This window comes from Adiantum capillus-veneris, chromosome 18 (assembly GCF_014529385.1).
Source record: "Adiantum capillus-veneris isolate H3 chromosome 18, ASM1452938v2, whole genome shotgun sequence".
NCBI lineage: Eukaryota > Viridiplantae > Streptophyta > Polypodiopsida > Polypodiales > Pteridaceae > Adiantum > Adiantum capillus-veneris.
Genome location: NC_140948.1, coordinates 43,425,002 through 43,450,356, shown reverse-complemented (window position 1 = coordinate 43,450,356; position 25,355 = coordinate 43,425,002). Strand labels below are relative to the sequence as shown.

At 41.2% G+C, this 25,355-nt stretch overlaps 1 protein-coding gene and 2 pseudogenes across 1 annotated transcript; 1 reads left to right on the top strand and 2 right to left on the bottom strand.

Annotated features, from left to right (window-relative positions):
- Window positions 1-5,074: 5,074 nt before the first annotated feature.
- On the bottom strand, window positions 5,075-6,212 carry LOC147435570 (uncharacterized; annotated as a pseudogene).
- A 33-nt stretch (window positions 6,213-6,245) lies between these two features.
- On the bottom strand, window positions 6,246-10,559 carry LOC147435569 (uncharacterized; annotated as a pseudogene).
- A 758-nt stretch (window positions 10,560-11,317) lies between these two features.
- LOC147435568 (uncharacterized) lies at window positions 11,318-13,037 on the top strand. Its single transcript, XM_086487746.1, has 2 exons — window positions 11,318-11,864; window positions 13,000-13,037. Exons 1-2 carry the CDS (start codon window positions 11,318-11,320, stop codon window positions 13,035-13,037), a joined length of 585 nt encoding a protein of 194 aa, XP_086343872.1.
- The last annotated feature ends 12,318 nt before the right edge of the window (window positions 13,038-25,355 follow it).

The following is a 25,355-nucleotide window of genomic DNA, read 5'->3' as shown; positions in this document are numbered from 1 at the left end:
GAACTTAAACAAATTTCTTTAGCTCTCGTTGACTCTATTAAATGATCTAACTCATCTCTAGTAGCAAGAACAAAAGGCTTATCACTTGCGGATCGGGTAAAAGACACAAAGAAGTTTCTCAAAAATTGTTGGAATACATATAGACCTTTTGTCAAATGTGCTTGCAAAAAAATTGACCCTGGTTCATCTTGCAATGCGTCATAATATGGGTAGACCATTTATTATGGCATGTGTTTCAAAATCTACCTAAGTTTTTCCCCTTCAGCTCTGGTGTCATGTAGCTCCGCTCCCATCCTAAGAAATATACTAGGAAAATACACGTCGAGCTTATTTGAAGCTTACCTGATTAATGGTCAGTGTCAGTGCTTGCTAACAAGCTAGTTTACGATTAATGTATGCTAGATGCGGCTTCAAAGGGCCAACAGATGCCTTGATGATGCTAAAAAGGAGTATGATTGAAGTAAGCACAGATGTGAGATTATGATCTAGAACTATAGTGCTTGAAGTGCTCTACCGACCTGTCTTTACGACTCATTGATTGGAGCTACAATGCAAAAGTTATGGCAATTTGAAGTTGAGTTGATGGCAGATCCGTACCAGATTGGGCAACTGCACCTGAGAGGTTTGAGATGAAGTGAATGCATGGGCCTGAAGTGCTCACTTTGTGGAGCACGTCGATTTTTTCAGATCAGTGATCGGAGTTCTAGTTGCCAAGATGTTGTCCGTTAAAGATTCATCGGGGGCTAGTTTCGTACCAGTCTAGTCGACTCGGTCGGTGTGCCATCTGGGAAATTTTGGGCTTCAACCTGGGAATTTTAGGAAAATATGCCGCACTTGGCAATGCTTGACTTGAGTTGCATGCCATACGGCTAATGGAGACATATGCTTTGGAAGTTGTGTATGTCAAATGTAATGCGCGTACGAAAGCTGATGAGCTTTCAGTTCAAAATTGTCGTCTCTTGGAGCACTGTTGATTATGGATATGCCCATTACGATTGTGGCAAGTTTTTTCTGGAAAATTTTTTCCGAATGCGAAAGGAAGGCCATTCGTTGAGGCGATCACCTATGCTTGCATATTGAAAGCGTATGACACTGTCGAAGAAATTAATGTGGACATCAAAATTCACGATGATATTGTTAGTCAAGAACTATTGAAGAAGGGCTTGCCTTGCCATGCCTTCGCCGATTTATATGCTAAATATGGTGCCTCTACGAGCCCAAGGCAGGATGGCCGCCCGCCAAGTAATGGCCACCCAATAATTCAAAGGAGGGGGGTGTGTGTGGATAGGGAAAAACAAAAAGGAGCCATGCCGTCGACCAGCGGGCAGCGTAGAGAAGGAGGAGGGGGAAGCTCCCACAGGCCAAATGGGAGCTCGGGTGATCGCGAAGATGAAGAGAAAAGTCTTCAGCACGCCAAGGCGCACTGTTTTGGAGCCTATCCCAGTGGATTTTGTGATGCTCGACCCTGCCAACTGCCACGTCATTGACCCCACTCCCATGCCATGCCAGTCATGGCACCGTGTGTTAGGCGCTCACTTCCCTAACAATAATTCAAGGTAAATACACAGTAAACTGCATACGACATAGCTTTAACCCACAACAGAAAACTGCAGAACATCATTGAAGCAAGGAAAACTAGACTGTATTACTGCCTCAACTGCATCATGAATACACACACTACAATGTTGTTAGCGTGCAAACAAGAAGGAAAATGAGAACCTCTATAGCCTTGCACACACCACACCGTCGGAAGGAAACACCATAAAGTTGCGGAAAACACTTATGTTGAACACCTGTAAAGTTGGGCGGCAAACAACCTTAACCCAAACCATGATTAAAATTGCTAAAAACCAAGACCATAAAGATGAATCTTGTGTTGTGTATACCTTTGTAGAGTATCCATATGCTTGATTCCAACAATAGACGAGAGAGTTACAAGCTTTCGAAGTTGGGGTATCTCTCAAAAGCTCCAAAAAGGCTAGTCTCTGTAAGCAAAAAAGATGTGCAGGGAATTGTAGCTATTAAAAAGGGGAATTTTTTTGTCTCTTATCCCAAGGGATTTTCTCTCCCCTCTTAGCCGACATGGTTCTCCCTTTGGTCACCTTTTAATTGGTCCAGTTTGCGCTTAATTTGGGTAGAAAATGGCATGTCGGCCACTTTTTGACCAAGGAAAGTGGGGAAAGGGAGTGTCCAGAGGAACAAAAGCTTGGCCAGGTGCTTGGGCAGCAGGTATGAATTGAAAATGGGTGGCCTCTCTCTTCCCCAACACCCACGAGACCCCATTAGCAAGGCCAAGAAGCTCCATTTGCCCCTTTGATACAACCTTGGGGGGTACAGACTCCCCCCCTTATACCCTCCAATTTCCACTTGCTCCCCCCCCCCCCCCCCCATGTGGGATTACTCCATTACCACTTGGCACCATCCTCCCACCTCCCCACTTGAGCCTATAAATTTCCTGTTTTGCTCCCCACCCCGGGCAAACTTGGCGGAGGCGTGGTGGGTGACTCCGAGCACCGAATGCAACGCTATAAAGCCCGGCCGGCTCGGAGCTTATCACTTCGGCTATTTCCAGAAATCCTCGGCCACACCTTTTACAATTAGATCTATCAAATCAGCCCACTTGCCTTCCCTCGCATGCATCCACACCTACTTTCTAAGTAAGGAACCGCCCACTTCCAATGCATGTAGCTTAGGATGTATGAGTCCGATTCATCGGCTATCAAGCACGACTGAAAATACTCATTGAAAACCACCTTTTAAAAGTTTGACCAACCCAAAAATCTTGCAAATGACTAAGCAGAACCAAGCCTTTATACATATATTTTACAAGAGCACTCTGAAAACTCAAAGCATTATGTACATCTATGTACTCAAGGCTAGTGAGCAAGCTTTTTAGCATGAATTAGTGACTTTATCTTCATCCAAAAAATACATGACAATGTCTAGCAAGTACAGTTCGACATCCACACACCAAAGAAAAGCCAACGACTAACTACTACTAACTGCCATGCAACACCAAGAAGTTAATCAAACGCCTAAAACTAACCAGCATAGGTGTAAAAACACCCCTAGAGTTCAAAGGTCTCCACCTTGATTACAAACAAAAAGTAAATAAACCACTATTGAAGCATCAGGGCCTAACACCTGGCACATCCGGTGGGCAATGTTTGCAAAACATTGTAAGGACCCACAATATCCCTTGACAAAATAAGCTTGAAAACCAAAATAAATTACTTCTTGCTACTGCTCTTGAAGACCAGAATCTGCAGTTTCAACAGGATCTCCTGATTGTTCCTCCATATCTTGATTGTTCTCCTGATCTCTTGCATTCGAACCAAAAATTGCAGAGGAGTTGCGAACTGTCGACATCCTCACTCCTGTCGTAAAACACAAGAGTGGGTTGTACCTTAGGTTGTGATTACGCGCTACCCTTTCACATGCATGACAAGTCACCATAAAAAAATCATCATTCATAAGATGTCCCCCTTCATTCCCGACCCTTTGCCCAAAAAATGGTTTAAGTCAGAATCCGTTGATAGGTTTGGGAAGAGTTGTACCCTCCTGATCACACAGTAAGAAAGTATTGGGCCCCCATTGATCCTACAATTTGGAATGGCCCCACATACCTGAGTTTGAGTTTACATGGTCTCAAGCCCAATTTACTGCTATAGACCAACACCCAATCACCTGGATAAAAAATTTTGAATTTAATATTTCTGTTAATCCAAGCTTGTATCCTTTGTTGGATAATGTCAGCAATGTACTGGCTATGGATTCAATCCTCTTCCAACCTCAGTAAAGCCTCCTTCCTATAACTGGCTGAGTCTTCAGGAGACAACTTTTCCTGAACTAGAACCCTGAGACTTGGCATTATAAATTCCATGGGCACCACTGCTTCCAACCCATACACTAACTTGAATGGTGTCATTCCAGTAGTAACTTTGTATGCTGTTCTAAAAGCCCATAACATAGAATCCAATTTTCATCCCAATCTGTCCTACATTGATTGACCAGCTTCTTGATAATCCTTACCAAAATCTTGTTGGTACTTTCTGCTTGTCCATTGGCCTGGGGATAGTACATTGTTGACATCTTATGCAAAATCATATGTAGTTCAGTCAGTTTACTGATTACTTTGTTAATAGAATGTCCTCCCTAATCAGAAACTAGCTCAATGGGATAGCCAAACTTGGTCATATGTTTTTGTACAGAAACTTGGTTACACTTTTTGCTTTATTGTCTCTTAAAGCCACTACCTCCATCCACTTTGTACTGTAGTCAGTTGCAACCAAGATATACATGCTTTGTGTAAATCTGGCAGGGGTGCTACCATTTAACGAGCCTTGAAAAGCGAGTGAGGGATACAAAGCGAGCGAGATAAATGAGTTGGAGATATCATGGTAGCTGAAATCCTAGTAATACTCGACTACGCTTAACTTTATTTTTATCATTCCTCAACATTATGTAGGGAATTTACTAAGCATTTTTCATTCTAGAATAAATTTATCTCCATTTTCTCCTTAAGTTAGTACTTACCATATGTTTAGTACTTACCATGCTTGCCATATGTTTAAGGCATAAATATCCATGACTTTTTTGTCATTAAACCATAAACAAAAATATTTCTGACATGAGGAGGATTATAATTACAATCTTCTACAGAGACACACAAATAATCCGCTCATACTTCTCATATGTAGATCATGACTAGAGAGAGTGTGTGTAACAAACAAACTAAACAACAAAGAGAAACTGATGAAAAACCAAAGAGATTAGAATAGAAATCATGATTCTAGTGTTAAAAAAAACACAAAGATTTAAGACCAAAGAGACCATACTATGGAAAAGACACCAAAGTAGACGTATTGCTTGAGAAGGACATATTAACAACCACACTTTACATAAATTGCTTCATCCACAAACACATGGTTACCATTCATAAGAGACAACAATTGGTTTTTCAAAATCGATAATAACACCTTACATACCCCTTAAAATCAAAGCATAATTAGCGAGCACTACAATAAGATGCTATCAAAGTAAACATCCAGATAAATGTTTTCAAGTTGTACAATTATTTATCCTCCTCACACTCATCATCAACAAAATCACACTTTCTTCTTTCCCTCCTTGGAGTAGCAACAAAATCATCATCAAATGAGTCACTTTCCGCCATTCTTTGTGCCTCTAGCTCTGCATAAAAAGGAAGCGTATAGGGAAAGTGTTCCCACCAATAACAATCAATGTTATATCCACAATGATACCTATCTTGAAGCTTAACAAAGGCACAAAGAAAAAAGTAACTTTTCATGACATACACATTGATAAACAAACATACATAAAGAAAGAGCATTGACTGAAAATCAATCTTATTTATACTATAGCTACTAACTACATTATAAAATGACTAGCTAACTTCAAAAGAAGGCCACAAAAAACATCATCATGTCTATGGCACACAATCCACCATTTCAAGACTAAAAACTAAATAAAGAAAGTACCAAGAGGTTACTTATAAGTCAAATATCCATGCAAGTAAGCATCCAAAGTAAGCAGCATAGGTCTAAGAGACACCCAATGTAAAACTTACTAGTCATCCATCAAAAAAGGATTTCCAAGCGGTTTGACCACAAACTCCTCCACTCCTCTTGTATGTTCTTTTTCCTTTGATGCAATCGGCCTCTTCTCACTTGATAGCTTAATAGGTTCCACCAAATCCTTGATGATTGATGCATCATTGTCAAAAGCAAAGCATGTATATCCCAATATCATGGCTGCATGTGATAGTGGTGCCGTACCACAACCCATGTCAATCACTAAACCCCCTGGAGAACAACAAGTGCGTAGGACACAAGCCATGAGGCTCATACTCTTTTGAACTGCTCCACGAATCAATCTAGAGGATTGTGGATGTTGTGTCTTCTTGCTTTCAGGCATGTAATGAGCCCAAAAATCATCATCACTTTGCAATGAATTACCTTTGAAAAGAGCTTTACTATCCTCAAAATACAAAGTTGGATAGTAACCCATTCGATGAGCAAATATGAGTATGTTGCATCGTACCTATCATGCACATCACAATAGAAAAGTATTAGTACTAAATTATCAAACCATTACTTTTAGAGCTTGGTATTATCAATTGTTATGCAATTACTCACACTGCGAGTGTTTTCTCCTTGTTTGCAACCTCCATATGGTATTTTGCCTCCCATCACCACTCTTCTTGCCACGACTAGACCTTGACACTATGCATACTTTTCAATCCAAGTGAGGCAAGGACCTACAAGTTTCAACCACAAAATTTTCAAAAAAGAAAAGAACAAAAATAAAATATTTTAAGAAAAATTCAATGTAAGTAGGATTATCATCCAATGGGCTAATCATGACCAACCAACCATCATCAGCAAGACTAGCAGCCCCTATGGAGATACCATAGCGTACATGAGCCTCTGTCAACATATCCCACAAAGGAACCTCCTCACCAACATCTATTCCCACCATACTTGTGGGAAAGTCTATCAAAACAAGTCCTGCTTCCCATTTCACTTTTTTCCCTTCATGATGATAATGATGGTCTTTATAAGCATGCAAGCTAAAAAACTCATGCATCTTCCCATATGCCTCATTCTTTCTTCCTTTCTCAAAATCTCTACCCATTTCAATATAATCACCAACACAACATCCAAAAATAGATTCAAAACATGTGTCTCTATAAGATTCTATCTTTGATGGCCCATTGTGAATATATGTCACAAATTCCTTTGCAAGAGTTGAGTCTTCTGCAAGTTACACACACACACATAAATACTCTTTAGGAAATCAAAAGAGCACACAAAGATATCATGCTTTTTATATTAAAAAACTCACCTAATGCATTATCACTTTCTACAAGAATTTCTGCAATCTCTTGAGTATGAATGTCTTTCTCACCACCATAACCTAATATAGAGAAAACCCATAAAACGACACACATTCAAAGAGAACCCAAAAGCTTGTAACACTTGTATCATATGGTTGTATTTAGGAGAAAAGACTAACCTCTTGATTTGCTAGTGATGTCTTTCTTTGATGCTTTCTTTGTAGCCTCTTTGTCCAAAGTAGCTGTAGAAGCTGTGGATCTCTTATCAGCATGCAATTCATACATATCAATCTCCTCCTCCAAATGATTCCCCGAAGGAAAGTCTATCCACCATGGATAGTTTTCTATCTCCCATTTACTCAATCCTTGCATGGTAGAAGGAAACATGCATAGAGGAGAGTCACCCACTTTACACTATGCCTTGCAAACACTTGGTATTTCACCAAGCAACTTCTTGACAACAAGGTGTTTAAAAAACCTAAAATAGACACATATATTCAAAAAAAACATTCACATCAATGGACATAAAAAACAATCAAAGCAAAGAGCATTCAATTTACCTAAAAACAACATGTTGTGCCGCTTTTTCAAGTTCCATGGACTTATTCTCCTTTGTCTCATTACCACTTTTTCCTGATTTGAGATCCCCTCTTGCATCTCTACCTCTCAACATTTGAAACATATACTTACGGGCTTCCAACTTCACTCCATCAAAGTACTTTCTTAAAGTAGGGTCTAGTGGCATTATTGGTGGCTCCTCCACGCTTTCAAGTGAAGATTCAAGTAAGGACATGGCCACGCTTTCAACCCTATCCAAAAAGATTTCTCTCACCAACCAACTGTCACAAATTAACATACAAAAACATGAATTTAGTATTTAAACATACCAATGTCTTCCAATACTTCTAAATGATAAATTGACTTACCCTTTAAAATCAGCTTCTCTTGTAGGTATCAAGTATTGCTCCCTTGTAATTCTTGGAGCTTCTAATAGTTTCAAAATTCTAACTCTTTTTTCAGATTGTAAATCAGAAGTTGCAAGCATTCTAAGTTTCTCCAATGTCACATATGAATCTTTACCCTCAAATTGCAAATCAAACAATGTCTTTTTCCATTGCTCACCCAATTTGGGATGTATGCAAAGTAAAACCTGACAGAAGTTTAATTATATATACCTAAATTCTCAAAATGAAAAATAAACTCAATTACTTGTTTTGTGAAAATAAACACACCTTGCCAATTCTATCCAAAATTCGTTTTTGAATCTTTGACTTCTTCTTTCGTAACGTATCCTCCCTTTGTTCTTCTAGCATAGTTCTTTCAATTGTTTCCGTTGCCGATGCAACTTCTTTGTTATATTCAACCTTTACATAGCTTACAAATAAAAGTTATAATTTCATATACCAAATCTATCTATACAAAAAAAAGTTTAATTAAGTACCTGAAACACAAGCCTTGCCAAGTAACCTCTCGAAAATGGAAACCATGACTCTTTGCTTCTGCAACCTTTGACCAACTTATTCTCCTCCTCTTTTAGAGACTCAATATACTCTTTTGTATCACTCCCACATATGTTGTTGGTGTTAATTAGCACATCTCGAAGCAATGGTTTAATCACTGCATGCTCATTTAGCCTATTGCATAAAGAAGGATATGATAAGTTATTAATTAAACCTTTGAGAGAACAATGCACAATCAAAATTACAAAAAAAAAATAACTTACACGTTCATGCGTTGCAAAGAAGCAAGAAGGGCTATCTCTGGAACCTTCCTTGGATCTATGAGAGTGCACATAACTCTCACATGTCTTGATTTATCCTCTTTAAAAAGTTCGGTTATAACTTCCATCCAAGCCTTTTTCCTGTGATTCCCCTCCCACACATAAAACATTTTCTTTGACATAAATTTCAGCTCTCTTTTTAAGGATACCTCCTTTTCAAACTCCATATCTACTTCTAGCCACATAGGATCCCAAGAAGCCTTAATGATATATGTTACCAAGGTTTCTTCCCCATTGCAAAGATAGTGGAGACAACAAACGTTCCCTTCTTTGGCATATAGTTCTCTGTAGCAAATGCAATTTTAAGTGAACTTACATCTTTTTGGAGACCTCTTACTTTGGCATGTGGCAGTAACCTGCATAGAGGTATGCGAGGACACCTATCAGCTGGCAATACCCTGCAACGACCAATAACATCACCACCTGCAGCCAGCTGTATATTACTTGCTATAAGAGCATTGTTTCCATCTTCATCATCATCCTCTATAACTTCAGAGTTTACATCTTTGTCCTCCACGACATTTGTTGGTTGAGGTAAAGGGTTTGTGTCAACATCAATCTCTTCAGCTTCAACTGATACAAAAGCTAGTTTCTTCTTTAAACTTTTGTTGGGACTTTGCTCAGCGGATGTTGACTTTGTTGTCTTCCTCTTTGCAGATTTTCCCATTGCGAACCTGCCAATTAGAAGCTTTGAGTTGAAACCACATTGCTTCAGATCTTTCTCACTGATGTCATTTTTTGAGCAAAATAAATGAATTCATTGCAAAATAAATTTTTTGGAAACGCAAGATGCAACCCCATGGTGAGCACACAATTTGTTGCAAGAAACTTTTGGCTACTTTGGACACCACAGCTTAGAAAAGGATAAAGTGCAGTAAAGTTGCATGTACAAAATACAAAAGATTAACTTAGAGCCATGCTCCCTTGCCTTTGGTCGATAAGCAAAAGGGCAAAAGGGACAATACAAAGTAATATCCTCCCTCTCTCTCAGTTATTGTTGCGGGTCGATAAGCAAAAGGGCAAAAGGGTCTCGGCAACCATTGTCATAATAAGACATTGTCATAATAAGCAATGCAATGGAGGGCAGTTAGAGGGAACATGTAGCCCAAGTCATTGCCGACTCCCACCCTATTTCATTTTTAACGATCCTCTCTCTCTCTTTCTCTCTCTCTCTCTCTCTCTCTCTCTCTCTCTCTCTCTCTCTCTCTCTCTCTCTCTCTCTCTCTCTCTCTCTCTCTCTCATTTAGCCTAACCATTAAATAGATTTTACCTGCGAACTTGGAACTGCTTAGGACTGCTGCAATCTACTAAACTGTTGAAAAATCTGCAAACTGCAAAAATCTGCGAGCTGTAAAATCTACGAACTGCAAAATCTGTGAGCTGTAAAAATCTGCAAACTGCTGGACTGTAAATTTTGCGAACTGCTGGACTGCAGAAATCTGCAAAAATATGATGGACTGCGAAAAACTACTGGACTGCAGAAATCTATTGGACTGCGAAAATTTGCGAGCTGCTGAACTGCAGAAATCTGCGAAGTACTTGACTGCGAAAATCAGCGAAATGCAAAAATCTAAAAAAATGTCGAACTGTGAATAAGCAGAAGTTTGCGAACTGCCAGAGAATTTTCCCACAGCTTCTCCTCACCTGGCTTCTTCAAGTTGCATTTCCAAACGCAAACGTGAAAGCCTTGGTGAGTGAAATTCCCACAGCTTGGTGAGTGAAACGTTAAAGCCTTGTTGAGTGAAACGTCAAACCCTTGAGCGAAAATCTGCCCACAGCTTCTCTCCTCACCTAGCTTCTCAAAGTTGCGTTTCCAAACGCAAACCTCAAAGATGTGGTGAGGACTCAAAACCTTAAAACCTCTAAACCCCAAATTTCAAAGCCTTTAACTCCACACTCATGTCTCACCAGCGCTGCCATGAAAGCGTTTCCAAATGCAAGCACAAAATCCTTGGTGAGCAAAATAAAGTCCCCTCTCTCACCGGCGCTCTGAGATTTGCTTTTCCAAATGCAACAATGAAACCCTTGGTGAGCAGATGAAAACAAAATGATTCATTTCTCCTCACCGGCCTTGTTAGAATAGCGTCTCCAAATGCAATAACACGGACCCCTGTGAGCAGTTCTTGGAGAGTGCAAAAACAAAGTTCAGTTCTTTATTTAGCTACAACAAAAAATGGTGAGATTTTTCCAGGAGCGTGACTTCTGCACAATATTATTTAAAAATCAAAATTATTTAAAAATTAAAATTGATATTCACAAAAAAATGCTTTAAAACTTTAATGAGCATAGACCAAAAGGAAATGTTTTAAAATTTAAGTGAACATAAATCAAAAGCTACTTTCCTCATAAATTGTGACAAAAGATTTTACTTTCCTCGTGGATTGTGTTCTTTTATCAAACAGATGATTGCACGAATAGATCTTGGTCCGTCCCTATCAAACAAATGATTGCACAAACTTTTTAAATGCCATCCCATTTATTACTAATGCCAACCTTTTTCTCGACATTTTCTCAAGGCTCAAGAAAATGATTTCTATGGATCTGGCTTTGGATATTAAAAGCGAACCTATCTTGTCCTGAGCTCTACATTTGTCTCTGGATGCTTCACTCTTACAATGCCTCACTCAGTTCTTATTACATATGAAGAAAGAGTTCTCTCAATTAGATATGACATAGAGATGTGTGATATTAGTCTCACTGCTCTAAAGGAGTATTTTCAACTTGCAGACCAAGACATTATTCTATCTGAAGCAACTTCTATAGATGATGTAGTTGTATCTCTTTCTATAGTTTCATTAGAGGATGGAAGTCATGGGTATAAGCTTCATAATAACAATGGAGGTGTTTACAAGCTAGAAAAGCGACAAGTACAAAAATTACTAGAAAAAGAGATTAGCATTCTTTCAAGTCTTCAGAAGCTTCCACTGTTTAGTTCTCTTCATGTTGCTCTTTCTTCAGCACAAGTTAGTCAAAAACTTGATGAGCTTCCACTTGAATATGATGGCTACTGTTTGTTTAAGCTTCCACCTTGCAAAGATGGTTCTAACATGAAAGGCATGGAGCAAATGCTTGATGGACATGTTTGGACAACATACAAGACCAGCTCTGTTGATACCTTTAAAGGAACAGTGAGAATAAGTAGGTGTTGTGGACACTTAAGGTGTTATAACATTGATTGTGCTTGTGTAGATATGTTTGGAGCAGTGAATGAGACTCAGTGGAAAGGCAAGCTTCAATTTGCGCCACCTTTTGGACCATTTAACAAAGAAAATCTCTCTCTCTCTCTCTCTCTCTCTCTCTCTCTCTCTCTCTCTCTCTCTCTCTCTCTCTCTCTCTCTCTCTCTCTCTATCTATCTATCTCTCTCTCTCTCTCTCTCTCTCTCTCTCTCTCTCTCTCTCTCTCTCTCTCTCTCTCTCTCTCTCTCTCTCTCTCTCTCTCTCTCTCTCTCTCTCTCTCTCTCTCTCTCTCTCTCTCTCTCTCTTTTGGGGAAAACTTGCTCTTTATATTACAGTAATTTACAATCTACTGTCACACTGACAGCTTTTGTATGATCCATACCACTCTGAAGGCTTGATCTGTTAAAGAGAGATCATCTTCCATCATCCTATCTCTAATGACAAACAGGGGAATTGTATGATTGACACTCTGGCTCCAATCAAATGTACATTGATTTCTCATATTCCATACAAATCATAAGAACCATACTCTAAAGGACTGTAATGCAAACTCAAGTGCTCGATCTTCTGGGAATTGGAGATTTAAAATATTCACCTGATACCTAGATATGGAGATCCCCCAAGCATCATACCACATCCATTTTGCCCACTTCCACCATTCCATAACATGCTTGCATGACCAGAATACGTGTCTAGTACTTTCACGACAAGATCATCTGATGCATTTGCCAAAGGTAATACCCTTTTTCTTTAGATTCATGTCAATGGCCAATACACCTGTGAGAGCTCTCCACCAAAAAAGTTTGAATTTAAATTGGTTAGGAATCAATCATACATCTAGAAGATTTTTTGCTACCAATATGCATCCTGATGAAGGGACCATTGTGAGTTACATCTCATAAAAATATATGGTTTTGGTAGCAACAGAGCATGAAAGGCAGAGATATTAACGGTCCACCAATTAACTGCGTGATTGAAAATGTTCAGATCCCTATGTCATTTTTCCAAATTGAGAGCATCTCTAAGAGGCAAGCCGTGAATCTAAGCACAAAGTTGATGCCAAGGTATCCTGAAGCCAAAACCCTCGTCTACATTGTTGTTTGGCAACATAAAAGAGTTTCAAGTCGAGGTTAGAATCAACCATCTGCTAAATTTGATTGAGATATTTTTTGTGCATTGATAGTGCAACCTTACCCAGCAACATGGCAGGTGGAGTTTTAAAAACAAAGGTCCAGAAAAAGCTCGCCCCCCCCCCCCCCCAATGAGTTTCCTGTATACCTCGCCCTACCTTGCCAGACCAAAGCAGAGCTTATAATCTTCCAAGAAGATATTATTAGCATTGTCATAATAACTAATATCTAATTCTCCTAAATGATTTTCTCATGTTAAACTGATCATTTAATATAGGGAAGTACCAGGAAAGAAAAAGCTAGAATATTGGTTAAGCTGGCAGACCGGCCATAGTAGGGATCCAAAGGAGGGAAAGTAGGAATCCAAAGGGGGGACATCTGCAAAAGAGCAATGTGCAACAATGGGCTTTAAAGACCCTAAGGTTCAGCCCATTAACACTTCCAAAATGCTAAGGTTCCAAAATTCAAAGGTTGTGTCCAATGCTCGAGCTTAGTTAAATTGGATGCTTGGTGAGTGTGCCAAAAAGTCTTCATGACTCCTAAAGAGGAGGGGACGATCCCTGAAGGTAGGAGAAGAGAGAGAAGCTTGTGAGAGAACACAAACACACACTCAAAGGCTTCCCTTTACACAAAGGGCATAATCGACACATGTCAGCTTATTAGACCAATTGCCCACAAGGTGCACTAAAATCCTATTGGATGGCCATAGAGGTGGACCAATAAGAATTAGGCTAAATCATTTAAAAACACTTAATAAAAGAACCAATAAGGATTAATCTCTCTAAAAGACTATTGGACAGTCTCCCAAGGGGTCCAAAGAGCATTCAGTAGCCCAATGGCTTGCCTGATTCCTATTGTTCAGAAGGCAAAGGGGTCCAATGAGAGTTTAGTTGCATTATTTAATTACCTAAAGCTCTCACAAAAGGGGAAAGGGTGACACATGTCACAAGGCTATCACTTATGCCTCTCAATTTTCATTGGCTAAGCTTAGAGAGGTCCAATGGGGTGTCAGCATGAGTAATTTGCATGAGGGGTCGACCAAGAGAGAGAGGGGGCTGATTTTGGCAAGGCCTTATCACACACTCACTCACACAATCTCATGTGTGAAGCAAGAAGAATCTCTCTCTCCTTCTCAAGCTTTAATGGAAAGCTCATCAGCTACTCCAAGCTTGTGAGAAGGGAGGCCTACACCAACAACTCTTGGCTTTGTGATGCAAATCCAACCAAGAGCCAAGCTTCAATGCATGATCATATCCTCTACCATGCTAATTACTAAGCTATGCTAAGCTATTATGAGTGATTAAGTGAGGAGATATACTTCTTTCTCGTAAGACTACTCCTTCTTCCTCTCAATCTACTCTCATACCCCGCTAGCTCTCACCATCTTCGAAGGTGTGTAAAGTCTTGGGTCTAAGACCGTGAGGGAATTGATGTTGTGTTTTATAAGTGTTTGCTTAGTGCTTAAAGCTTCCATCTTCATTGCTAGTTATTGAAGGAACACAAAGAATTGTATTGTAAAATGTCTCCCTTGATGGGAGAAACCTATAATACAAAGCCTTTTGGAGGGGGGACCGGCTCCATGTAAATCTGTTCCTCAGCTGTTTTCAATACCTTAATTTCTCTCTCTTTTGGGGTATTGTTCATGCCTATCTAACTAGGTGTTATGCTTTTTGTTGCTCTCTCCACCCAAGCACTCTTGTTATGCTCACTAGGAATCTATTCTAATGAAATGCTCACTATGTTCATGCTGTTTTCCGCTACACACAAGTTACTAGGCCATTAAATGATACATTGGTATCAGAGCACAAGGTTTCTCTTTTCTTTCTCAAGAAGGGAGGTCCTCAAGCTAGCTATAAATGGTTGGTATAATTAATTGCAATTGAGTAAGTAGAATATGGATTTGTCAGCCTTGTAGTGCGCCTGCTTTCGTGCAGATAACGGGGCATCACCATCGAGAGCTATGGTCTTAATAGTGGAGTCCTACGGGGCTTGCCTACGGCTTAACCACTATTGAGCTATTAGAAGCTTGACAGGAGCCGGTGCTGTTTTGGTGTTGAAAGACCCTCTCTTCTATTCCTTGCAATTAATGATATTCGAGCCACGGGTACAATAGCCTGAGTGCTTTTTTAAAGGGGTAAAGAGGAGTAGCAACTAGGGCTTGAAGTGCCAAAGTACACCTACAAAATTGTTAGAATGGCTAACGATAGTAAAGAGAGTGAAATTAATGTTGATAGCTTTGATTTTGCTAATGAGCAGGCTACTAATGATGCCCCTATGCTTGTTAACTACCTTGTTTCTAGGCTTCAACAAGCCATGGGCAATCCATGCCTCCAAAGTGAAGTGCAACTGCAGCTTTGTGCTCATGGGATTCTCCAAACTTCCCACCATGATGAGAGAGTACCTAGGAAGCTTCCTTGCGAGACTCCCAAAAGAGGCCTCTCTCCGATTCGGGAAGAAGAAGAGGATCCATACGAAGGGCTCAAAAAATTTGCTTCTTGATGACGCATCTCCTTCCCAAAGGAGAACTCAAGAGCCCCCACCAAAGGAACGAGAAAGAAGTGAGTCTTCTGCCACCTCGACAGAGATGGCTCCACGAAGACGGCGGGCAAAACGCTCTCCATCACCTCCTAAACGGAGAAGACCATCGCACACTTCTCCACATCATAATTCAAAGAGGGATGACAGAAAACAAGAAAAAGACGAGAAAGAGGTCACCCTCTTCTCCATCTTCTTCATACTCTTCCTCTTATGAAAGTGATGGTGCAAACAAAGAGGATCAAGGCAAGAAAACGGCAAGAAAGAGGTCACCCTCTTCTCCATCTTCCTCAAATTCTTCATCTTCTGAAGAAAGCGATGGTGCAACTTTTGAACCATCAAAAAGAAGAGGCCATAGGAAATCCTATGCCGTGTGGAAGAGGTTGTCCAAGCTCAAGAAGTTCAAAGAGGGAGAAAAGAGCATCTCTTTCCTTACCTACGGTGGCACCTTTGGTGCTACGGACAAAGTCTTGGCCGTCCTTATCGTTATTTCTTTAAATTGCTTCCACAAAGTTACAACTAAGGGGCTCTACTCTACTCCTCCGCAAGGTGGTATGTTAGAGAGAGTACCCAATACACATATTTAAAGGCCCTTTCATAGTTACCTGGAATGGTAAATTGAAACGAGGAATGGGGAACAATAATAGGCATGGAATGCCATTTTATGTTATGGATACTCACGTCTACAACATAGAACAAGGATTCCAAACAGGAAGTTGGAATGGGAATGGGAAACATAGACAATGCACAAGACATAAAGACCCCAATGAATACTCCCCTCGAGAACTGAGGCCCTAGACCATGAGAAATTCAAAGGCCACACTACCCCATGAATACTCCCCATGAAAACCAAAGTCTGAGCCATGAGATTCGAAGGCCATATACAACCAAATGTCTCCCCATATCGCATGGAAAGCTTTAAGATCTTCCATCATGAAGCAGTTTTTGGCCACCGATGCCAAAGACAAAGAACTCACCGAATGGCGAAGCTTGAAGCTCTCTCTCTATGAATCCATTCACAATTATGTAGACAAGTTTTGGGACTTACATCTCAAAGCCACTGTCTTCAAAAAGATGGATTTTGGAGAGCAAAAACGACAATTTTGTGCGGCCTTAATTGAAGAAATGGCGGAGTATGTCAACTTCCAAAGGCCACGCACCATATCTGCGGTTATGCCCCTAGGATTACATTCTCATGCTTGAGAGGAGAGATAAAGAAGTCCTCTTTGTCCACATAGCTTTGAACATGGAGCCTCAATTCACTCCTCCACACTCTCGGAAACAAGATGCGAACGCGACGAGACTGCACTAGACCACATGTAGGAACCTTGCTTCCTCCCACACACACAGAGGTGAAAGTGTTGATATTGTACTTCAAAAGTTCTCCCTCAGCCTCAACACTCACGGTGTGAACGGGAAGGAAACACAGAGAGCGCCTCTATAATGACCCGACACACACTCTTGGAATGATACACACACACATTATGGGGCACCACTCGGCTTACACAACCCACCTGGTCGAGACAAGAAACACACCTATGGAGCGACAGGAGAGAGACTATCTGTTTACCCACTCCACAGAGAGAGAGAGAGAGACACACACACACACACCCAGAAAACTCAGCTCAAATGAGAACATTTCTGATGTTTAGATACAATTGAGCTTGGGCCAACACCAATGGGGCAAATAGCTTACACAATATGGGTAAAGTATGCCAGATACAATCACAAATTGGAGCAGAGGTTTCGCTCATAGGAGAAACTTACACAGCACAAATAGCAAAAACATAGTGAGGAATTTGGCAAAATGGGCAGCACCATCGCGTCCGGAACGGCCCAAAACCCCAGTCTACAATGTGAAAGTGCTCAAATCCAACCTCGGATAAGCAGTTTATGGCCAAAATAGGCTCCAAAAACAGCAAAAACACAGTTGCAGCTGTTCCTCCTCTCTTCTCCACGTTTTTTCTGGTCTTCTCTTTGGTTTTTAAGTTCCCACACTTAGCTTTATTAGTTGGGCACCCTTGGCCTTTTAGTTGACCTCAAATGGACCCCGAACAGGCCAAAAAGTGGTCTCGCACTGCATAGTTGTCACCCTGCTGCATCCATCCGCACACCTGACACTCAACTTTTTCCAATAATACATCCGCCACCACGTGAAGTGGACCCCAAAAGATGGTCCTCATGATGACCTTTTTTCATAATTATCACACAAAAACATCCATGTTGTGTTCGTACTTATCCACGTGCAAATATTGACCCCATTCGACCTCCTGACACCACTAGATTCCATCTGACGCACCTACTTACCTCATGTCGTCGGCCCGTGGATAGCTTCCTTAAGAATTTTTACGCACTACCAACTCCTCATTATTATAGAAAAAACACACTGGTACTGGTGATAGTGAAAATCGATGCACATGTACATGTTGTCCTACCTGTACACATGTGGGCCCCACGTAACCACCTGGCTCTGGAAAATGGGCAATCTTTTATTCGATGCACCATGCATGTGTATATACATATGCACAATCACTTCTTTCAAAAAACTCCTGACATAATTTGCATATCCCCTAGCCTGGTAGATCATTCATGATCAATAGCAGCAAAAAGAGATATCATTCCACCTAGATCCCACACAAAAGCACTTGGCATTCCCTGCATCAAAAGCTTAATCAAGCTTCCACATGGTTCCCAAGGAAAACCTATAGACATGCCATATATCAACCTTACATCAAGAAAACCATCAATTACTTTGGCATAGACCTGCATGTGCAAATATATCTCCTTCTCCATAGCTGAGATGTCTCCACCGCTCATTTGTCTCATCAATTCCTTCTTCTTTGACAATTCAACCTTGGTTTGCATCAGCCCTTTAATCACTTCATAAGGCCCTTCACTTTCATCTTCAACCTCATTTGCAAATGCAACTAAACCAGACTCATGGGTTTCTTTGTCCATTAGAAGAAAAGCAACATCAACATCCTCATAACTGTTGGTAGTACTATCACTGTCCTCATCAGTCACACTGTGGAATAGTCTTCGTCACTAGACTCATCCTCATCTTCATAAAGCTTCTCCAATTGTTTCCTTGTGTCCATATTATATAGCTTCTTGGCACCTGTCTTTCCATAGAGGCTAATCGTACCACGTCTCCAATCTTGAACAACTCCCACTGCACGTAACCATGGTCTGCCCAGTATAATAGGATATGCTCCCAACCCCGCTGGCATCACATGAAAATCAACCACCGCCTTTGCATAATATGCCTCCACTTCTAAGCTCTTTACAACACCCAAACATTTTACTTTTTGATGGTTTGCCAATTTGATCCGGAAGCCTGACACCCCAGTAACTTAAGACCCATCTTCTCAACGCATGAGTGTGTTATGACACATATTTGGGCTCCATCATCCACATAAGCTTGTCCCAATTTTTTTATTTTGTGCCACACATCTACTATTGGGCAAATGTCTGGTAGCTCGTCCATCGCCAATACCTTCACTGAACCTCTCTCTGGATCTTTCTCCATTGGGTTAACCATCCTCTTCCACTGTCGCTTTAGCTTAGGCACCATCTCTATAAGCTGCCCAAAAGTAACATCTGCCTTCCTGCTTGTCAAGATCCTCCTTCAAGTCATAGCTTAATTGCCCATCCCCAGTGGAAAATCTGAAACATGAAACTTGCGACGAGCCCTTCTTTTCCTCTTGGCCTTGACATCCTCGCCTCCATGGCTCTTTCCCTTCTTCTTACTAGGACCTGGGGCACTTCTTCCTTCCTTTTCCTCTGTGGTCCTCTTCCCAATAGGCATCACTAATGTATCCTCTAGCTTTGATGCCTTCTCCAAGGTGACTACACTTATCACTTTTGTCTTTCCTTTTTCCTCCTGGGTTAATCCACTGGTTCCTTCTTCTCCCTTGATTTCAATGCCAAAATCATTTGACCTAGTTAACACCTGTCTTGGCAATGGATACATGTCTCCCCCCATCCTTGGTGGCTTATAAAAATGTGGGTTGATGTGTCCCAACTCTCCACAATTATAACATGTGGGCGTCTGCCTCCAGAACCTACCATTGCTTTGTCCAACACCATTCCTAGGTCTTTCTTCACCTCCTGGTGGCTGATTTTCAAACCTCCCTCGACCTCGATTATTTCCCACCTGACCTAGCATGTTTAGGCTAAGATTCTACATTAAATCTACCACTTGCCTCATGTCTTGCCTTAGCCCATCATCTTGCATTACTGTAGTGACCACTGCTGGCATAACTTGAGGAGTAACAGAAACCACTGGTTCATGATGAACCCCTAGCATGCGACCTTGCGAAGAATCCATAGGCTGAAACTCAGACCTCCAGGGCAAAGACTCCACCCCTAACTGGCTCATTTTTCTCAGCTTCCACTCTTTGTTCCTTGCTACCTCTAGTGCATCTTCATATGTCCTAGGCTTCTTTAGCTCCACTCTCCAATGTATATTCTCCCAAAGACCAGCCAAGAACCTGTCCATCTTCATCATGTCAGGTGGGGGTACCTGTGGTGCTAAGGCCTTGCACATCCGCTCCCATGCCAATGAAAACTTATGTATGTAAGCATCTACTGGCTCACCTTCCTTTTGCACCAAACCTTGTACTTCTTGCCACACTTTGTCAGGATCTTCTGTCTTCACAAATTCCACTTCTAATCCATGCCTTAGATTGTCCCCACTCAATCTTACAGGTGGATCAGTCACACGCAACTCCTCTTCAAATGCTTTGGACCAAACTCGTGCATCACTCTTCAAACAAATCTAGAGAAGACGTAACATTTGTGCCGGGTCATGGATCTGGTTGCTAATACAAGCAACCTCCATATTTTCCAAAAATTCTTACACATCTTCATCACTTCTTCCATGAAACTCCAGATAAGAGGAAGCCATTGCTACCCAAGTTACGATACTTTGAGAACCCCTTCGAACACGCATGCAAGAACCCAAAACTTTTGACAGACTCAATCCCCAGAAACTTCAATGGAGCTCAACTTTAGATAAGGACAAACACACGCATATCAAATGAGTTTTCATAGTTAATCATCGGAATTACAACAAGAAAAAGACATTCCAGTATCTCTCTTCATCTTCTTGGCCCGAACATAAAGACTATGTGCTGCTGGAAAAAAATCTTCCTGGACACATGAACATTTATCTGGATTCTTTGAGTTAAATGAAAAGGAGTGAATTGAGGGACATTTTGATCATCCATTAATGTCAACCATGCGACTCCCAAGAAAGCACACCTGTCTTATCCTCTGATTTTGCGAAAATTTTAGCAGCATAACATCATAAATGGCTTGAAAGACCAAAAGACCAGCCATCATAACTTGGAAAATTTTTGACAGAGTTTCCCCAGAAGTTGAGTAGTGAGAACCCAAAATATAGACTGTATATGTATGCATAAACTGCCAACAATAGAACCCGAGCATCAAATAGGAATCACTAATACATAGCCTATGGTGAGGTCACGAAAAGGATGCTCCAGCTACCTGTATCACCGATTGGATCTCCACATTTGAGAATCCCCCAGCTCAATAAAACCTCACGCTATCGACCCTCTCACTAAGGCTTATGCAAATCGCATATAGTCAAGTCTCATAAATGACTATTTTTCAGACCAAGTCTCAGAAATGGCTAGGACTGCCAAATTAAACCAAGTATGGCTCCACAAAGGCGTACAATTGGCAGTATACCAACAGAAATTGCGCTCAAACAGGCGCCAAATGATGCATACCCAGGACAACTGCAAGTGACTCCATTGCCAGTATATCACTCTACTCCAGCTACCTGTACCTGTGTGAAACACCTGTACCTGTACCTGTCCCTGTAACCTGAAATCTGTAATCTGCAACCTGTAATCCCGAATCTCGAAGCTTGAAGCTCGAAGCAAAAGGTACTTGAAGAAGATCCTCCGTGGGGGCGCCAAACGAATGTGAGCGGGATGGAAATACATAGAACGCCTCTATAATGACCTGACACACACTCTTGGAATGATACACACACACACTATGGGGCACCACTCGGCTTACACAACCCACCTTGCCGAGACAGGAAACACACCTATGGAGCGAGAGGAGAGAGACTATTTGTTTACCCACTCCACACACAGAGGGACACATACACACACCCAACAAAATCAGCTCAAATGAGGAGAATTTCTGATGTTTAGATACAATTGAGCTTGGGCCAACACCTGGCCGAGACAGGAAACACACCTATGGAGCGAGAGGAGAGAGATTATTTGTTTACCCACTCCACACACAGAGGGACACATACACACACCCAACAAAATCAGCTCAAATGAGGAGAATTTCTGATGTTTAGATACAATTGAGCTTGGGCCAACACCAATGGGGCAAATAGCTCACACAATACGGGTAAAGTATGCCAGATACAATCACAAATTGGAGCAGAAGCTTCGCTCATAGGAGAAACTTACACAACCAAAATAGCAGAAAAATACTGAGGAATTTGGCAAAATGGACAACGCCATCGCATCCGGAACAGCCCTAAACCCCAGTCTACAATGTCAAAGAGCTCAAATCCGACCTCGGATGAGCAGTTTATGGCCAAAATAGGCTCCAAAAACATCAAAAACACAGTTGCGGCTGTTCCTCCTCTCTTCTCCACGTTTTTTCTGGTCTTCTCTCTGTTTTTTCAGTTTCCACACTTAGTTTTAATAATTGGGCACCCTTGGCCTTTTAGTTGACCTCAAATGGACCCCGAACGGGCCAAAAAGTGGCCTCGCACTGCATAGTTGTCACCCTGCTGCATCCATCCGCACACTTGGCACTCAACTTTTTCCAGTAATGCATCCGCCACCATGTGAAGTGGACCCCAAAATATGGTCCTCATAGTGACCTTTTTGCATAATTATCACAAGAAAACATCCACGTTGTGTCCATACTTATCCACGTGCAAATATTGACCCCATTGGACCTCCTGACACAACTAGATGCCATCTGACGCACCTACTTACCTCATGTCGTCGGCCCGCGGATAGCTTCCTTGAGAATTTTTACGTGCTACCAACTCCTCATTATTATAGAAAAAACACACTGGTACTGGTGATAGTGAAAATCGATGCACTATGTACATGTTGTCCTACCTGTACATATGTGGGCCCCATGTAACCACCTGGTCTGGAAAATGGACAATCCTTTATTCGATGCACCATACATGTGTATATACATATGCGCAATCACTTCTTCCAAAAAACTCTTGACAACGGAATCGTGAGTGATGTGTCAATTTTCAGCCTCTTCACACCAGTTTTGACCATTTTTTGACTTTTATGGGCCCAGTTTTGGCCAATTTTGACCCCGGGCGAGCATATTTTGCAAGAAAAACCCCAACTGAGTCCAAAATTCACTAAATTTTGTACTCTACATCCTTGATACCCAAATCACTTTTCCACATCTCCACATTCTATTTTTGACTACTTCTAAGGCGATGCACGCATCACCGCAGATCAGGCACCGTAAATAGACAGTTACGAGCATGTCCCAAACTTCTTGAGCGGGATGAGAGTACCCACACTTGTCGCTTGCATTATTTTCATTCTAAAAATCTCAAACACATTACCTAGAGCCATGATAAGCCACCAAGAACCATACCCAAGGTCCCGATATCCTATACGAGCATGTACATATGCTCGACTGCCGACACGCAAGCACGAATATTTACAATGTGCACATGTTGCAGCACATTTGAAACTCAAAACCACTTTGAAAACCTCCCAAATGCATGTATTTACATCATTTTTTACATATGAACATGCACATATGCACTACTTTGTACAAACCAAAAGTGGTTTATCATCATTGCCCAACCCCAAGTTGAGCATTTATGCTCAACACTCGCATCAATCTGTGACAAAAAAAACTGCAAAAGTGACCCCAAAATTCCTCCTGGATCATAAGGAAACTCATCAAGCTTCATAGCACCACCTATATACCACTCACACCAAATGCAAAAGCATCTAGTTTCTTGCCCAAATACCACCGTCCACCTGGATCCCATGCTGGCACATGCTGTGTTGTACCATACTATGTTTCAATCAACCAAACCCACAAATACCTCAAAATGCATCTCATAACTAGAACCCATTCGATTGACAACCATAAATCCCACATTATCTTCTTGATGCATTGATTGCTCTTCACTCCCCACGCCCAAGAGACCATCACTCCAAGCATTAACAACTCCATTCCAAAATTGAAAACGTGCTTCAAAAACACTATCACCAGCATCTTCTTCTTCCAGATAAGACATTTTCCACTTGAAAAGCCAAAAACGTGCATACAAGGCCACATAAGACATCATTACCCAATCTTCATCATGCCAACTAGCCCCAAGGCTTGCCAATTGCCAATCAAGATCTTCACAGATGAAGGGATATGGCCCAAACATACATTGAAGCATGTGAAATGCATCCATCAAATGATCGTGCAAGCAAAAGATCACTTGAACCTCCTTGTCTACCCCATCCTAAGAAGTTTATACTTAACAACCGCATGGCACATATCATCACGGACATCCCTTGGAGATGACACTAGCATCAAATCCTTGCACACATAGAACTCATTCCTATCACCTTCATGGCCCAATACCTTTGCATCACAACCACTAGAGGGCTGCCCAACCCACATCTCTGGTAAAGAACATGGCACCAAGGCCACATCAACCATCATAGCATCACTATCTCCTACGTCATCTTCACTTGGTGTGGAAACTCCCTTATCATAGCCCATCATCTCATCATCAAAGCAAGCATCCATGTCCTGTTGCTGTAAAGCCCCTTCCCAAAATATACATAATTGCTCTTTGTGCAAGGCTACCATATTCTTCAATGGATCTAATGACTCTAAGTCATCATCGCACCAACTCTCATAAGAATCAGATGTGTCATCATCATAGGTTACCTCATCCTTGTCAATTTCACTCTCATCATCTTCACTTTCCACACTAGTGCTCAAACTTTTGCAGTCATCTACTATGTCCTTCCCATTTTGCACCATGGGCATGTGTATGGTCTCTAAAATTGCTTCACATACTTCATTTGCATTGACTTTGAGCATATGGGCACCTATATCCAAGCTATTATCCTTGCTAGCGTGAGTGCCTGTAACTATGACTTTATGCACATAAAGGTCATCCACATTATCAATACCACATATTGACAAAGGGCATTTCATGCTTGTAGCAACGCACAACTTTCTCTCTTTTCGTAGCACTATTTTCAATGCTTCACACATGGATTTGGGCTCTTTCTCTTGCACTTTCAATTTAAGGACCGGTTGCAATAAACTTGTGAATACGTGTATTCTTTGGCTATTTGTAAATGCGGGATAAAATTCTTCTTTAGAGATGGCTTCCACATGCAATAGAGCATCTTTCCAAACTCTCCAAGCGTCATCAAATCTTGACCAAAATTCTGCAATAGACTCGTGCTCTTGCATAAACAAACTAGTGACCTGTTTCCATGCATCTTGGTGAGGAACTTGGAACCGCTTCAAAAAGCATCTCTTAAACATGTCCCAATTGCCCTTCTCATCTTGTGACAATCCCTCATATCAATCTCTTGCATTCCCTCTGACCACTAGATTGATACCTACTAGTGACCTGTTTCCATGCATCTTGGTGAGGAACTTTGAACCGCTTCAAAAAGCATCTCTTAAACATGTCCCAATTGCCCTTCTCATCTTGTGATACCCTCATATCAATCTCTTGCATTCCCTCTGACCACTAGATTGATCTCACTTGAAACTCCACAACATAAACATGTCAAATCAAACCTGTGAAAATAGATGGTTGGAATGGCACCGCCATCTTGAAATTCCCTTAAACATC